The 15,954-nt window shown below is 43.8% G+C and overlaps 1 protein-coding gene across 4 annotated transcripts in view; it reads right to left on the bottom strand.

Annotated features, from left to right (window-relative positions):
* Positions 1-1,369: 1,369 nt before the first annotated feature.
* Positions 1,370-15,954, bottom strand: part of LOC107223645 (ring canal kelch homolog) — a 65,966-nt gene continuing 51,381 nt past the window's right edge. For 2 of the 4 annotated variants that reach the window (XM_046729728.1, XM_015663398.2), the window contains 6 exons: positions 14,762-15,166; positions 14,418-14,671; positions 14,080-14,307; positions 12,845-13,158; positions 12,459-12,714; positions 9,130-12,137 (listed from right to left, as the gene is read on the bottom strand). In XM_046729728.1, coding sequence (XP_046585684.1) covers positions 11,947-12,137; positions 12,459-12,714; positions 12,845-13,158; positions 14,080-14,307; positions 14,418-14,671; positions 14,762-15,166 — 1,648 coding nt within the window. In that variant the 3' untranslated portion in view covers positions 9,130-11,946. Of the gene's footprint in view, positions 1,376-8,000; positions 9,089-9,129; positions 12,138-12,458; positions 12,715-12,844; positions 13,159-14,079; positions 14,308-14,417; positions 14,672-14,761; positions 15,167-15,954 lie in introns of those variants that run through there. The other 2 variants (XR_006902484.1, XR_006902483.1) reach the window with 2 other exon arrangements.

The following is a 15,954-nucleotide window of genomic DNA, read 5'->3' as shown; positions in this document are numbered from 1 at the left end:
CCGGGAACAAACGATCGTAAACCTTCGCGTGTACCTACACACTGATTATGCATGTACGCAGTGAATATGTACCAACACTTCGTCGATACACTTTCCGTCGCGATGTAAGCAGATCAGCTTACCTGTAACTATTCGCTTCTGCGACTACACGACTGATATACATATATAGAGTATACTTTTACTTTGTGACTCAGAAATAGGTTAAATTCTCAGGATACAGCGTTGGGTTGCCGCTTCTATTTGCATTATAATGCAACCCAGTGTCTGCATGTTGAATATCATAAGGTTTATGGTATTTCTGTACTGAGTCAACAAATTGCTGCGCCCACGTAATATAATTCTGACGCTAAGAAATCCGGAAATAACATTAGTGTCTCTTCTAAATTCAATCCGTCTCTAATTAGCCTAATTAGCAGAACACGCTACGATCCAAGCGCCTGAGCTACTCTATTTACAGCTAGCATCGCATATCCGTGTCGAAAATAAGGTAGCCTACAATATCAACTCATTGGATTCCAAGTATGGAATGCTGGTTTCTCCATTGACGCAAAGATGAAAAAATTTGTTTACCAAAATTCAACCACGGCTATGCTATGGGGTCGATCGATGCACTGATTTAACGTAACTATGTGAAATGTGATGTCGTAAGCTGAACTACAACACCGTCAACTGGATTGGCACTCGCCTCTTCGAGAATGCAGTTATTGAGACAAAAAGGAAGAAATCAACTGCTGCGGTGTAAAAAACTCGTCGCTTTTTTACCATCGAATCTGCCCGATGATCAATTGTGCGTAAATTCAAGTGTTCCTCGTCTCATCCCGGGATGTAGGACTCGTGATAAGTTTCACGGACGGCCGAAAAAGTGTTGTCTCGGTACACGGGGGTCGGTGAAAAAATGGCGTATCGCGGTATCGCTGTCGGTGATCTATATACAGTCCTTGATCCTTGATCCTAAAAACACCAGCCTTCACATTTCAGGCAACAAGACTCGTTTGTACAGCCAATCTATTGATAATCACCCCGTTGCCATTCACGGGATTGGAGCACGTCAATCCGTACTTGCGAATGTTTCGCAAAGGGTAAACTCAATTCGACAATGCTTAAGTAACTCGGCAGAAAGTGCTCATTATTTGAGTATTAGTCATGTTCCTCTTTCTAGACGTTTGAATACGAATATCGGCACTGTTAAATACTATTCCTTCTAAAAAGTCAGTACGTGTTGTCAGGAAGTGAAAGAATTCCATTGCTCTTGTCAATTAAATATTACCAGATGGCGCCTGCCTACTTAATTACAGAATGATTTTGGGCTCGGTGAAGGATTGTTTTGTTTTTTCAATACTTTACACATGTACATACGTTCCGGCGTAACCGATCACTTTTGCCGGCGGACCATTACGTGTAATAGGCCCGTGACTAATTATTTATTAGAAAAGCACGTACGAAAGGCGTCTGGTTATACCTCGACTCTACGTATCGCAGAGCGTTGTTGAGATTAAATCTCGAACGGGTTCCTTGTCGCAGGTTCGTGGAGCCAAGGCATGTATAACTGACGGTAGACCAACGCTCATTCGGAGGTCGGTCTATACGCTGTTGGACAAAAACATAATGCGCTGAGCACTGAGGCGTTGCGAAAATATCATTTTTACAAGTTGCAGTCGTTAACCGACTTAAGACGAGAACTGGTGTTACTTATGGTTCTGGCGCAACTTCCACCGGTCTGAACACGCCACTGTCGATTGGGGTTGGTCTTTCCCGAGTTCAATTGAACGCGACTAATTAATTTCCCTCTACTTGAACTCGTAACTCACACTTTTTGTCATACCCCGCCTGATTTGCACACCGAGTGCTAGTTGCAGCTGTCAAGTTTGCTCGTGAATCATGCGGTGGTCCGCTTTTCTCCGTCAGACTTCGATATAACGACCAAGTACCAATCGTTCAATTCTCAACATTACACTGCAAGCAATCATGGTGTAACACTGTGCCTGTAAAGGAGGAATCAAATAAATTGGGATATCTTCCTCCGTCCAGGCAGAACCCGATAAAGATATTATTCGATCTAGCTGACATAAATGCAAAAGTATGCCGGTGATTGGCCGCAAAACTCTACCAGTCGTGATCGCTTTTCTTAAGCTGACGCCGTATAATAGACGTCGAATCGATCGCTTCCTCGAGGAATTCAAGGTGCATGGGTGGGACCGGTATCGTTGTTTGTCGCTCGGTTATTGGCTTTGATAAGCACGAGCCACATCCACCTACACGCGGCTCTACGAAGACAAGGTCTCCGGAGCCCCGGGGGCAAAACGGGGCCGTAAGTTCCGGACAGGGAACGTATTTATTTGTTGTCTACTAACACTTACGACAAATACGTATAATAGACAGTACATGCATTACGCGTTATTGGTTGTTAATTTTCTCTATGACTCTGGCCGCAACCGACACTCTGATCCTCGCTATTGACCTTTCGGTCCTAAGCCACCTTTCGACCCTTCCAAGGTGCTCAAACTATTGACACTCACTTAGATATCCGTACCTGCTGACACACATGACACCCTCTTACAATTAGGCTGTATCCTGTATGGTATTGGCGGAGCCCTTGACCTCGGAAAATTTCCTGGTTCTTCGATTGATCGAAGAAAAATAAATATTGAGAACTCGAAATCAGATCTATAGGTACTGAAAAAAGTCCAAGTATAGCCGATGTAGTGAAAGTGACTGCGGACAAGATACTGTAATGAACAGGTCATAAGGATACAGGAGAGGAAAAAAACTCACACACTTGTGCAAAGTCAATCTTGCAGAGTGATTACGAGGCGATAAGGGGATGCTGAATAATCAGTGATTACCGAGTGCAAGATAAACTATGGACAACGAGCGTTAATTTTAGTCGGCTTCAAAGTAGAGCATGCCATATTGCGAGGGATTGCATTCCGTCGGTGAGACGCAGAACGTCGCTCGGCCAGCTAGGAGCTTGCAACAGAAAGGCGCCACCATTCAATGCGGGAATGATAAATTCGTCTTCACTATCCTTGAGCATTTACGTGTGGCAACGGCAAGTCGTTGCACGTAAGGGAATTGGTTTAATATTTTATTATAAGGTTTTGCGCCCAGGAATGTCCGCTCGTATCCTGCTGCGCTACGGAGAGAGGATTCAACGGACAACTGGGATAGAATCACCGTCTGGCTGAACAAGTGAACTCTTAGCGATTGTGGCTGTTTACGGTTGCTGAGGCAGTTAATACTCTATCGGCCAGGCATTATCCGTATACCCCGCTGCTAACAGTTGCAGCGACGGTGGTATACGCACCTTTAATGTCGACTAGATGGTACAAACCGTGCGGTAGTCAAGTTCTGAATCCGGGAGCAGTAGTTGAGGACGTTTTTTTTTTATTAAACTCGTTTGTTATTCCTCGTTAATCCTGTCATTATTATTCTCGCTCGCGTTGTTGCTATGTTTGCGTTGACGCAAGTATTATATCTATCAGGCGAATCAGAATTGTTTCAACTGCAACTCTAATAACCTATCTATTGGTCAAGTCGGTATTAAAAGTACCCGATAAGTCGGATGTAAAGATGCTGCGTTGACGTAAGATCGGTAAAGATTACATCCTTGATCTACGTCGACAAGACAAATCCTCATATCTTATACCGTTGCAGTTACCGTCGTTCCGACCTCATTCGAAAGAAACGTTCCCTCATATAGATCCGAGTTTTTATTACGTGTGTCTTGATCACTGGAAGAACTCAATGCCACAGTCCACTTCGACAAATCACCCAGTACAAAGGAAAAACGGTCTCCACTCACCCTGCGTGCCTGGTGCGCACGCGGCGTGATAACTTCCCCTTCGAGAGGTCAACACAGGAGGTTGTTTCTCGACTAGCCGCACAGTGAAAGCCGGATTTAATTAAATCTATAGGTCGACTCTGTACGCGTGCCGCTTATCTATATATATATATATATATACATATACAGGATTCGTTCGAACGTCCAATATTGTTAAATGTAAGTTTATTTTTGACGCAAAAAATATCGAGGTGTAAAAACGATGGGGAAATTGTAACGACCTGGAACAATTAGCTGTCAGAATTTGAGCGCTCGGAACACAAGTGATCCGGGAAGGGGAACGGAGACTTTAATTAGCATAAGATACAAGATCAGAAGAATGAAAGAAACAGAGTGTGAAAACGGCACCACGCATACCTATACCGCAGGTATTTATTAGACTGTATAAAAAAAAAACACCGACTGTTTTTTTTAATCAAAATTCAAGTGAAAAATATTGTTCCAAATTACGAAAAAAAGATGCTGCCCAAGTTTCAGCTCTTAATATTAATATTTAGAGGTATCTCATCGGGATTTTCTATTTTCTATGTTATTTCAATGGGAAATAGAAAATAGCCATGATGCACCTCCAAGTATTAATATTAAGAGCTGAAGCTTGGACTGCATCTTTTTTTCGTCATTTGGAACCATATTTACGACTTGGATTAGAAAAAAAAAAAAAAAAAAAAACAGTCGACTTTTTTGGACACAGTCTAGTCTAGTGTTTATACTCATTCGTAATTAAACATGGCCATAGGGCCGTCCACCAGAATTAAGACGCCAGTCACAGAGTCTTAAGTGGTAAGAGCTACCGCCGACAGTATAGTAGGCAGTTTTCGAGTCAACGCCCCACACCTCGGTATTCACTTGGTGGGCGTTCATGGGCACGCAATATACGGGCGGCTAAACGTGCACGACAGATAATCGGTTTATTCAACGAAAAGACATCTGAATGTGGTCAGAAAAAACCATAGAACGAAAATATTTGTTGCGCTGATAAAATCGTCAGTTTTAATGCAATGCACCGATGATTGAAATCAATTGATATCGACACCGGTTTATTAACGGAGGTAATACCGCATCTGGGTAGTTTTACGATATGGAGTACCAATTGGATTCGTCTACGTGTGCGAATATGATTACCAAACACACGCACGGCTGCCGCATTATATATGTTCATGTGTGCGAAGAACATGCCTAGTGCACGAGCATAACCGGTCGCATGTTGCTCGGATGCTGAGCTCGATCATTAGCAAAGAACGCCGAGCAGTGTAAGCAGCCTGGGGCAATATGCACCCGGAAAATTACACCTCTTATGTTATGATCTCGCGTTAGCGCGATATGACTATAATAATTACTGGATCAAGAGTTTGTTTACCACGTATATTTAATTTATTCGTGGTAATTAAACGAGCATAGCCCCAGCTTGCAATTACGGTTTTCGAGTCAGGCGAGCAACGTTCTGACGGGATTACCTATTCAGCTTATACCTAATAGTTTGATACACTGCAGAATGTTATACTTTAAGGATCGATCGTCCAGCGTGTAACTTTTCGGTAATTTAAAGTGACGCAATTGTCTCGGAAACAGGACTGGAGGCTTGATTTTTACAAATATCTAGACAGGATGGCGACGAATCGCGTGTGCGATTTTGTGTATCGACAGATGTAAAAGTAGCCATTCGTGATGATCTCCTGTAAATGAAACCTAATTTCCGATTCGCTTTGTCTCTCTTGTTAACATTAACGGAAATACCCGGGGTGTTGTGACTCCGATACTTTCATATTTTGGCATTTCTTTCCCGATCAGGGAAATCTGCGAATTGAGTCGCGCATCAGCTTGGGAACGGGGTAAGGAAACGGATATTATTCCACTGATAACGCAACGCTTAGGTCCACCTCTGAAACTGCGATACCATTCTTTCAACAAGTTCCCACGCGACCGCTAACTTTTTATGAAGCAAGTTAGTTAGGCAGATATACGAAACGATCAATGATCGACGGAGGAGGTTGTTGATATGAATCGGAGACAAAAACGACTTTTCATTGTTATCGCTGTACTTAGCTGGGAGCATTATGATTATTTTACAGAATCGATCGGGGTTTTTCAGCAGCTCGCTTTTATATTATACCGAGCGTGGTCATGTCCAGAAGCGTAACTTCCGGGTTTAGTATTTCTCAGCTGGGAATTCCAAAAAATGTCTCGCGACCATGTAGGTACGCGTACATATATTCATACATAATATCTGTATGATTGTGTGTACAACATATTACTGGCGCAATCTCTGCGATATAGATCATAACGTGACTCCGTTCCGCAAACTATAACGTAACATCGGTATGGAACTAACTCGTGAGAACGCACGGAGAAAATTAAACGTCACACATGTGATTCATCTAAGTCCGTGTAATAAATTCTTATTTTCACGATTCGTAAGGATTTTTGCTGTCTCTTCGTTATCGGCGATGAGTCGCAGTAAGAATTCTTACGAATCCGTGATTGAATCTTTGTGTGAAAGTAATCGAATTGGGGAATATTTGAGATCGAATGAGATACCGATTTTAATGAAAATACCGCAGTTGTGCTTCTGAACGCAAATAGCTCACATTGATTAACGATCATTTTATTATTCTTCGAGTTATAACTCGAGAGGTTCCTCATCCTAGAAGGCGATGATGCAACTGAAACACCCTCTTTGTCATAGTCACTAATGCGTTCAGACAAGAGTATCTTATCTAACGGCTCAACTTTCGTGCAATTAAAGTGTTTACATTATGCGCAATTTTGCGGCGTTTATCCGGAATGAAGTTCGTCGACACGCCAATCGAGTTGAACTGATTCCAAGTCGACTGTCGCGATAATATATGGAAATTATTCCTGCCTCGAAGAGTTTAATCGGTATAAAGTACCGAGACTGTCCGAGGCGAAGAGGCGCGGCCTCCGAATCGAGCGAAGCTCTCTTCGATCCTTGCCCTTTTCTTTCTGTCTTATTCTTGTTTAACTGTCTTTTACGCAGCGGTCGTGAATAATCGAGAAAGACTTCTTGTAGTGAAACTAAAGTGTCGCACGACATGGAACAAGAATTACACACGCTATTATATCGCGAGCGTGCCAGAGAGAAACACTCGCGTGGCTCAGGATCACGTAAACGGCCTCGAAGACCACGCCCGTCAGATCGGTCGGAATATTATTGTTACTTGGACACGTGGCCGGGCGTTTTATACACGACTGTGCGGGCGACCAGGACGTAGATACGGTTGAGACTAAGGTGACCACACCCTGCGCCATTTCACCAGGGCTACGAATCCAAACGCGCCGTCCATGTTAATCGTGGTACTACCATACGAGTGTGTGTCGAAGACCCAGAATTAATAAATCGCCTGGTCGTTGGGCGGTACGATTGTAATCCGACATCACGGATAATTATTATGTACACTGTTGCGTAACATGTCCAATTTATTTACATTTATAGATCGAGGATGAAGGGTTTACGTTTAATATGCTTTGCCGCACGGACCTTGACTTTGATTTTTTGCCCGTATTTATATATGTATAAGCTTATATGGGAAAAAAAATTTTCTCGAACACGTACCATTGCCGATAGATTAAGTGTGTTTAATGTTAGGGAAACATGGACTGGAAAGAATTTGTTGAAAATAAAAAGCAGAAGAAATAGAATATTCACGATATAACAGCAAGTAATTATTCTGGTATGCACGGACATTGCGGAGATCCCAATTATCCCTCGATTACCGTGTATTTCAAATACACGGTAGCTTGAGGCTTGCTTTGATATTTGATAACAGATAAGCTTTGCAAGTTGTTCTACCAGTTTTCGATCAAATCTGCATTCTACCGCTCGATGCATACACTTACGTATAAGATACTATCTATCGTATATCTATAGCGCATCACAGCGTGCAAAGGAATGACACAACGAATCTGGTCACCGCGTTACTGCCGTCCATCGTTCATGGTTGAGAAAGTGTGCCGATGATTTAAGCGTACGTCGCTCGCTGCCAGAGCATAGAAATCTAGATCAATGCCAGATTGGATGACTAGAGCGATTCTATAGCATTAAGAAGAGTAAAAAATAAATAAATAAACCGTATTAGCAAAATTAGCTATATCTCTGTTTAAGGGATGCAGTACAGATCTCCGTGTACCTACACCGCGGTAGAAATTAAGTTTTGAAATGAATTTAAATTCGCTGGAAACATTCGGGTTAATTCGTTTGAATATCAAATCCTTCAAATTTTTCCGAGATATAATATTTCAGCCAGCTCGATTTATTTGTTTATTTATTTTCGGTATCTTTCGTGGCGGAGGCCGACGGGCGGTAGTCAGCCTGCTCCGGAATTCTTTTGCAAGAGCGAAACCTCAACGGTGTTGCGACGTGCGGTTTGTCTGATCGGTAATCGCCTCCCCCGCGAACGAAGGCTAACTGCTATCACTCTGTTGTATTACAATGACCAGGTGTGTACTCACACTTATGCGAATACCGGCATGCGATAGTGAAGTGAGTTAGCGTAACGCTATTACAAAATAATAAGTATATAGAGTGCGAGTAGACACAACGGGGAGTAAAAGGCCAGATTTATACGTGGCTGTTGCCGGTGTGTTAACAGGAAATTCCTTACGGACGTAATGCAATATCTAGAGTAAAAACTACATTATGTCTTATGCCTATCGAGACTTCGAAGCCTTGTGCAAAGTAGCTTCCGTTGAAATTTTAGTTAGATTGACATATGCCGAAGTGTAACATGAACCAGCTGTCGGTCAGGCGGTGTACGTATTTTGTTTACCGGAAACGCGCTGAAAATGCTTGCCAAATGACTGGCTGGCAATAATCGGGACGTCGTGCGTGACCCAAGGTTGAAAAATTGCCGACAAGGTTGAAGCCCTATCCCACTGCATGCACGGATAAAATTGACATTTCCTTGCTTTCCACGAAATTGATCAGACCGGGAGATCACGATTGAGATTAATCAGCCCCCAACGTCAACGCGGAACCAGGAAACTCGGCGTTGGCGTCTGTACCAGCAGAGCTCTTTTATCACCGCGGGGGTTTGACATTATGGAATTTCTTATCTCTTCCATATTGTACGAACACGCACGCACGCACACACGCGCATCTTTGACGTTCCGCAAGTCAATTACCGCGCCTTTGCGTCTGTTTGTCAAGCTGACTCGATTATTAATCACTTTGAGCTGTCACTCCGTGGTGCTTTTCAGCGATATTTACGAGCCAGTTGTCGCCCCCAGGATCTAAAGAGAGATACAAATATTAAAACAAGAATGCATGGAAATTTATCGTCATTATTATTATTGTTGTTCTTGTTGTTATTATTATCAAAGATAGCATACTTCGCCGAGTTGTCTAGATACTTCTGAGATTTACAATTTTTCAGTTACAAAAAATAAATATATAATTATCGTTAATTGAATAGATTCGATCTGAGGTTCGATAATTCCCATTTCTTTTCGTATTACTTTTCGTTTCATCATAATATATAACGATTGAGAATTTTACATTTCTTTAAATAATTTATTAGGCCGAGAATGGTTTTAGCTGTTGTTTTGAGTTTATACGCAGATTTAAGATAATTGTTGGGAAAATTCTTCAATTATTGTTATCATTATTCATTATTCACATGTTTTCTTTCCCCGCTCTTCAAAGTTCTTAGCAACTTCGCGTTTTAAGCTGTACAGTAGGGACGTCATACCGAAGTGAATGTACCTATACTAAAAAATTGGGGTGATGTATGTATCAAGCTGCATAGCGTATCTTTTCTATACATAAATTTACAGAAAGATGTACGTAATATAGATTTATATTAATTTTATACCAATTTGTATCGTATACACTATAGCTACACCTAATACTGACTGCTCAATCTCATAGCTATAGGTGTACATCTAGACTGACGATGAAAAGAAAATTAGAGTATTCCAGGTATTATCGGAAAGGACTGGATGGAAATTAAAGAATAATTTTACGCAATGCGTAAACACATGCGCACATCCCGTCGAATAGAAAATTTATCCGAAAGTAAGATATGGTCTCTGTTTATCAATGACCGTTTAATAAAATGGAATGGTATTTGAAAGTATTTTTATGTTGTCTTCTATCTATATATTCGTACGAAAGATTTGGGCGAGTGATATATGAATCGTAAAACAGCTTACAATTAAATATAACAATTAGAGAAAATATAGACACGCAATAGTATTCGAATTATTATCGTCAAAACTACCGCCACGTTATAATAAATCTTCTCATCACAAATTTCAACTAGTACTTGAGTAAACATCATTTATACTTTAATTTACATCGGCGCGCGTCAGCTGCATTACTAATTTATTAACATCATTATTTTTTTTCCTAAAACATGGAAATAGGTAGATACATACAACACATGTAACAATTATTATTGTTCGACGAGGACTTATGTAGGAGTGTAAGGACATACCGAAACGTTTTTATATCCAATCACGTGATGTAAGAATAGAACAATCATATCGATTTATTATATACGAGATAAGAAATATAGATATACTATTTGACGCTCACAATTTTTAAAGAGGAAAGGATTAGAGGTATTGGGGTAATTATTATTAATATCATTATGTTTACATTTTCATCTACCTTGTTTACAATTGACTGACACGCAGTCAAGAATTCTCAGAAATTAGGATTCGTCCGCGTCACCTTCCGGCTGATTTCGAGGTTCGTCATCTCTGGACGCAGGTTCGGGATTAGCGTCGGCCTCGGGTACAGAATCCTGGGCACTCCACGAGGGAACCCATTTATTCACGAACACCCAGTGTATGGAAACCCTGCCGTGATGACAATCGGCTCTCTCACACTTGCCCAGGATCTGATAGACACCGCCGACGTTGGGATTCCGTATGCAGGAGTCATCGCAGACGTGCTGACGATCGCTTGATCGATTTCCCGAACAAGCGGGAACCCCGGAGCTCGAAGGATTGCTCGACGCGTAATTACCCGAGGTCCGACCGGTGCTGGTCGAGGGCTCGCCGAGTCCTTGCGCACCGCTCGACGTTGACGGGTTCGGGTCCAAAATGCCGACGGGGGTCGCGTAGAGTGGATTGTTTACCGCATGGTTAATCCTGCCGATGTAGATCGCGGGATTTGAGTACGACAAAAATCTGTTCCTGCACGAGCAGGTTCCCGGATTTCGGCAGTGGCAGTCCCGCCTGAACGAATCGGAGAGTCTTGAGTTGATGGGGAAGCGAGTATAAAGCGAATCATCTTGGCACAAGGCGCACCTGCAACTCCTTGATAGCTGATATATGTAGTGTCTTGATCCTGCGAGGTTGGGAAGGGTCCCCGGATCCTGGTACCGGAGTTTGTCGTGGAAGTTGTTGCAGTATTGGCAGACAGCGCGGGCGTCGAGATGCCTGCAAAATTGGCACGTGCAGTTCTGACCGAGCTGATATACGTAGCGTCGGTTCGACGCAGAGGCAATGTTCTCGGTCGAGAAACAGTTCCTCCCCAGCCTGCTCAGACACGAGGGCCCCGTTATGCGCCTAGAATCGACGTAGACGTCGCTGGGTCCAGCTACGTTTTGGGGACCGGAAGTCCGGTACCGAGCCCTGCGATGCCACGCTCTATCGTCTATGCGCTCGTAGGTATGATCACCTTCCCTGCAGCCCTGCACCTCGTCGAGACGTTCGTAAATGTTTTCTTCAGGCTCGTAGTGCCGGCGGTCGCGGTCGTGTCCACTTCCGCCCCTTCTTCCGGTCGCGTGGTTGTCGTTCGCGATGAAATCGATCGGGTTTTGATAGTTCGGATTCAGGTTCGGGTGGCTCTGGGTTGGGCGCCGATGACCGCGCCCGAGGTTCTGATGATTTTCGTAGTCCCTAAGCTCGTTCGGGTTCCGGTTCTGGTTCAGAACAGCCGCGGCAAGTTCCCCGTTCTCGTATCTCTGGCACAGGCAACGTGGCCCCTCGCAGTCGTGGCTAAGCTGGTGGTAGAGCGGAGGTGCGTGCTGCTCCGAGTGGTTCGACGGAGTGCCGCTGGGACCCGATTCCCGTAGATGATCGGTGGTCGATTCCACGTCGTTATCTACGTCGAACGGGTGTCCAGCGGCCGGCATACCTCACATCGTCAGGGTTCCCATCAACGGCTTGTCGATTATAGCCACACCGGCGTAACTGCGACCGATTCCCATGCATGCTGGCAGGGTTAACCACGTGTCCGTACGCGGAGCGTACACCTCGACCGAGGAGAGATTCGACGTTCCGTCATCGCCGCCAACGACGTACAACATCCCGTTCAACGCGACAACGCCTACCGTGGTATCAAAGAAAGTGTCATTTTCATTAAAGATAGTAGGTTCGGAAAAGCCGATGCTTGAAAGATCGAATGGAGGAAGGTCCAATCACGAACACAATTTTGTAGTTGCATTAAAAAACTGTAGCGTTTACCCATCATACAGTCAAATGACTGTGAAGAAGGAATTTGCGCAACTATGAACGGCAGCAACCCGTGATGCTGAATCAACGTTACGCGAAAAAACATGCTTACTTGATATACATTTACATTTCTTGTTGAAGAGTTCATAAATTTCATATTTTTTGATAAGAATTAAATTTTCGGGTATAAACTCACCGGCGTTTCTTCTACAGAGAGCCATGTCGCTGACGGAGGTCCATTGATTAGTCTCGGGGTTGAAGGCTTCGACACTTTTCCTTACCAGAGGCCCATCATGACCTCCAACGGCGTACAGAATACCGTCGAGGACTCCAACCCCGGCACCACTTCGACGTGAGGACATTTCTGGTACCGCTTTCCACTGATCGGTTTCCGGATTGTAACATTCGACGCTCGAGAGGCACTGCCGAGAGGCACCGTCATAACCACCAACCTGAAATTGTACACGTGATAATTTGCTTTCACAAACGAAAGCCGCCAACAAACTCAACCACTCTAGTAAAATAGGACTCTCATAAAACATTTTTGGAGGATCGATGGGTGGAATTGGAACAGCGACATACCGCGTACAAAAGGCCCTTAACGACGCCGACGCCGACGCTGCTCCGCCTCGTTGACATCGGTGCAATTATCCTCCACTCGTGGGTCCGAGGGTCGTAGACTTCGGCCGAGTTCAACCCGGTTGAACCGTCGAAACCACCGACCGCGTAGATGCAGTTACCGAGGACTGCGACGCCCAGGGTTGATCTTCGAGCCTCCATGCCTGGACAGGCTGACCATTGGTCAGACGCCGCATCGTAAACATCTACTGTTCGAACTCTAAGAGAACCGTTAAAGCCCCCAACAGCATAAACTCGACCGCCGAGAACGGAAAGTCCTGCGGAAACGGAGATCACAAAACATTCTTCAGACACAATTGCATTGCATTGTTTAATAATTTTTGAGGGAGATAATTGTAGTTCCAGGGTTTCGAACGATTGCCACGTTTTTCAGTATCAACTTAAACATGGTTTAAGAGGCCACATGCTGTTTTACCTTGAGGGAATTTTTCCTGTAAAATAATCCTAAACAGTTTATTCGTAGTTTCTTGGATCAAATGCAGGTAAAAGTGCCTCTCGGGATTTGTGACATCGGTCAACTCACATCAGCCGACGCCTCTTGACTGCTACGAGCAGTTACGGCAAGATTTGATTTCGTAAGGTACCGCAGTAACAGGTATTATTCACAGGTAAAAATGCTGAAGCTTGGCCTGATGGTAAAAGAATGACACATTCCCTTCTCATATTACTCTGTACATCTATAATAATGGTATATGTTATACCTTTTCGGAAGTTATCGAGTTATACCATTCAGGAACGTTGAATTCATAAATATTGGTTACAGGTATAACGGACTCTCCGCAAATTATTCACGTCACAGTTCGGGCCACGAACTTTAGAATAACAATCGCATCTGCTCACATAAATAAACCGCAATATTTTTTCGGTCCAATTGTCAAAACAGTTCGAATTTGTCGATACTTTCCTGCGTGCTTCGTTTGTGTAACGCATGTTGTAGAAACTCTAAATTTAATAATTGATAAATGAGAAGTGAGCTAAGAAATGTCCCAAGTCGAAAGTAAATATATAGGATATTTTCATGCTGCGTAATTACATATAATTAATCTCCAGAATATGATCGGAATGTACAATAATCGCAGGACACTTAAGTTTGCGCATAAAGATTCACTCTTCAGGAGGACAATGGTAGAAGGGTCTTATTCGAAAGTATGACTGGAATTGAAAAAAATAAAACTCACCAGCTCTACAGCGTCGCGTAGGAAGCTCGGAAACTTGGTACCATCGTTCCTCCTTAAAATCGTAGCACTCAACGCTTCTGATGGCCTTGGGTGCTTGTCCCCCGACAACTAATAGAACCTTGGGTAAACCGACCGGCTGCCGTGGTTTGGTCCTTGCGGTTTTGAACAAGGTTTTCTGCTCCCCTTTGAGGAGATGGTACTTCAAAGCTTCGATGAGAAAGTCCTTGCCTGAAACGAATTCGTGTAAACTGAATCACTTGAAATGCTTCGGCTTCCGGCCAACATTCATACGTATCTATAGATATTTCCGGCTGTTCACTGCCACTTCAAAAACTCACACTGCAAGTTAGCTTTTAGCAGTGGTTCCTGTTCGACTCTCTGGACTAGGTACTCCTGAGAAAGGAGAGGCAGCCTGACGTGCTCCATCAGCTGAGCAAGGTGGTCTTGCCTTCGCTCCAGATCGTTGTGGACCCATGATATAACGCACTCAAACACCTTCTCCTCGGACGGAACAGTCAAACGATCGCTGCATATCAGCTTGGCGACTTGTTGCGGGGTCAGGGTGAGGAACTCCTCTCCTTCGACTACCTCTCTGCACGATCGAAAGCAGAAGTGAAAGAAAGGTGGTAAGACGAGGGAACCGCGCACAATCATCATGGTTACGAGTATCTATGACCCTTACGAGAAATGTTGTTCTATGTAGCTGTCGGCGTGCGCGAGGAGCTCCATACACCCGTGGAGATCGGCGAAGGCTCGGATGCCAAGGCAGTTGGACGGATGGAGTTGGGCCTGAAGAAAGTCGCAGCACGCGTCACGGACGTCGTTTAGCTGGAGGAGATTCGCCGCCGGCAGAAGCACCTGCACGTTGTCCTCGGTGACGTGAACCTCCGCGGAGTAGACGTAGTCGACGAGGAGGTCGAGAGCAGCGTGGTCAACACCCTGCAGAGTGATCCTCTCTCGTTCCCGCTCCTCGAAGCTCGTAAACATCGCATAAAAGTACGGGCTGCACGCGGCCAACACCATTTTGTGGGCAGGAACTTCCACCCCGCCATCCGCCACCAAGGTCACGTCGCAAAGCAGGTTTTGCCTATGATCAATTGCATTTTGTGTCAAACTTTTTTTTCCCTCACCATTCCTCAGTTCTATGCCTATCCTTGCCCAAAGTTGTGATAAAATAGATCGTAGACGCGACTTCTTTCCGAAGAGGTATCGACTTTAACAGCAAAGAAAAGTTTTCCAGCCTTCAAACGGCGCCGATAGTTTTCGCGATTTTGAAAAGGGAATTACACAGTGAGCATAATACATGAAAGCAAAGTTTCATACTCCAGATATAACAACGTTAGCGCTGAATTTGAGGAATACCTGTAGCGTCCACTTTTATGGTCGCGAGTAGAAGCATTATTGATGAGAATATTTGAGCTTTTCAGAGATTTAAAACATGTGAATGTTGTAATTGCTGTTTCGAGTTTGAATTTTCCAAGATACATTCAACGAACTACATCTTCGTTACATGTGATGGGAGGTCATTCATCTAGGGGAGTAAAAATGTGATATTCCAATCTTCAAATTATTTTGTACATCGCCAGTGTCTATACGCTGCCGTTCACATTTTTTTTCTTTCACACCATGAAAATTCCAGGTTTTATTCGAAGGGTAGGAATAATGATGTTCAAAGAAGGTGTGTCACGCTGTTACAATAAGCAGTAAAATCTGTTGATGCATGAAACGGCGGTACGTGTTAAATTCTAAACTTCCGGCCCGATATAGCGTCCGTCGATTACTCGAGGGTATTTCATAAATCCTTAACAAGAATCGAAAAAACGCCTGGATCCGGTCGCGGCGATTCATCGGGCTACACCGAGAATTCCAGAGAAT

The sequence above is a fragment of the Neodiprion lecontei genome, chromosome 1 (assembly GCF_021901455.1).
Source record: "Neodiprion lecontei isolate iyNeoLeco1 chromosome 1, iyNeoLeco1.1, whole genome shotgun sequence".
Taxonomy (NCBI): domain Eukaryota; kingdom Metazoa; phylum Arthropoda; class Insecta; order Hymenoptera; family Diprionidae; genus Neodiprion; species Neodiprion lecontei.
The sequence above is the reverse complement of the archived record's forward strand: the minus strand, read 5'-3'. Positions and strand labels throughout refer to the sequence as shown.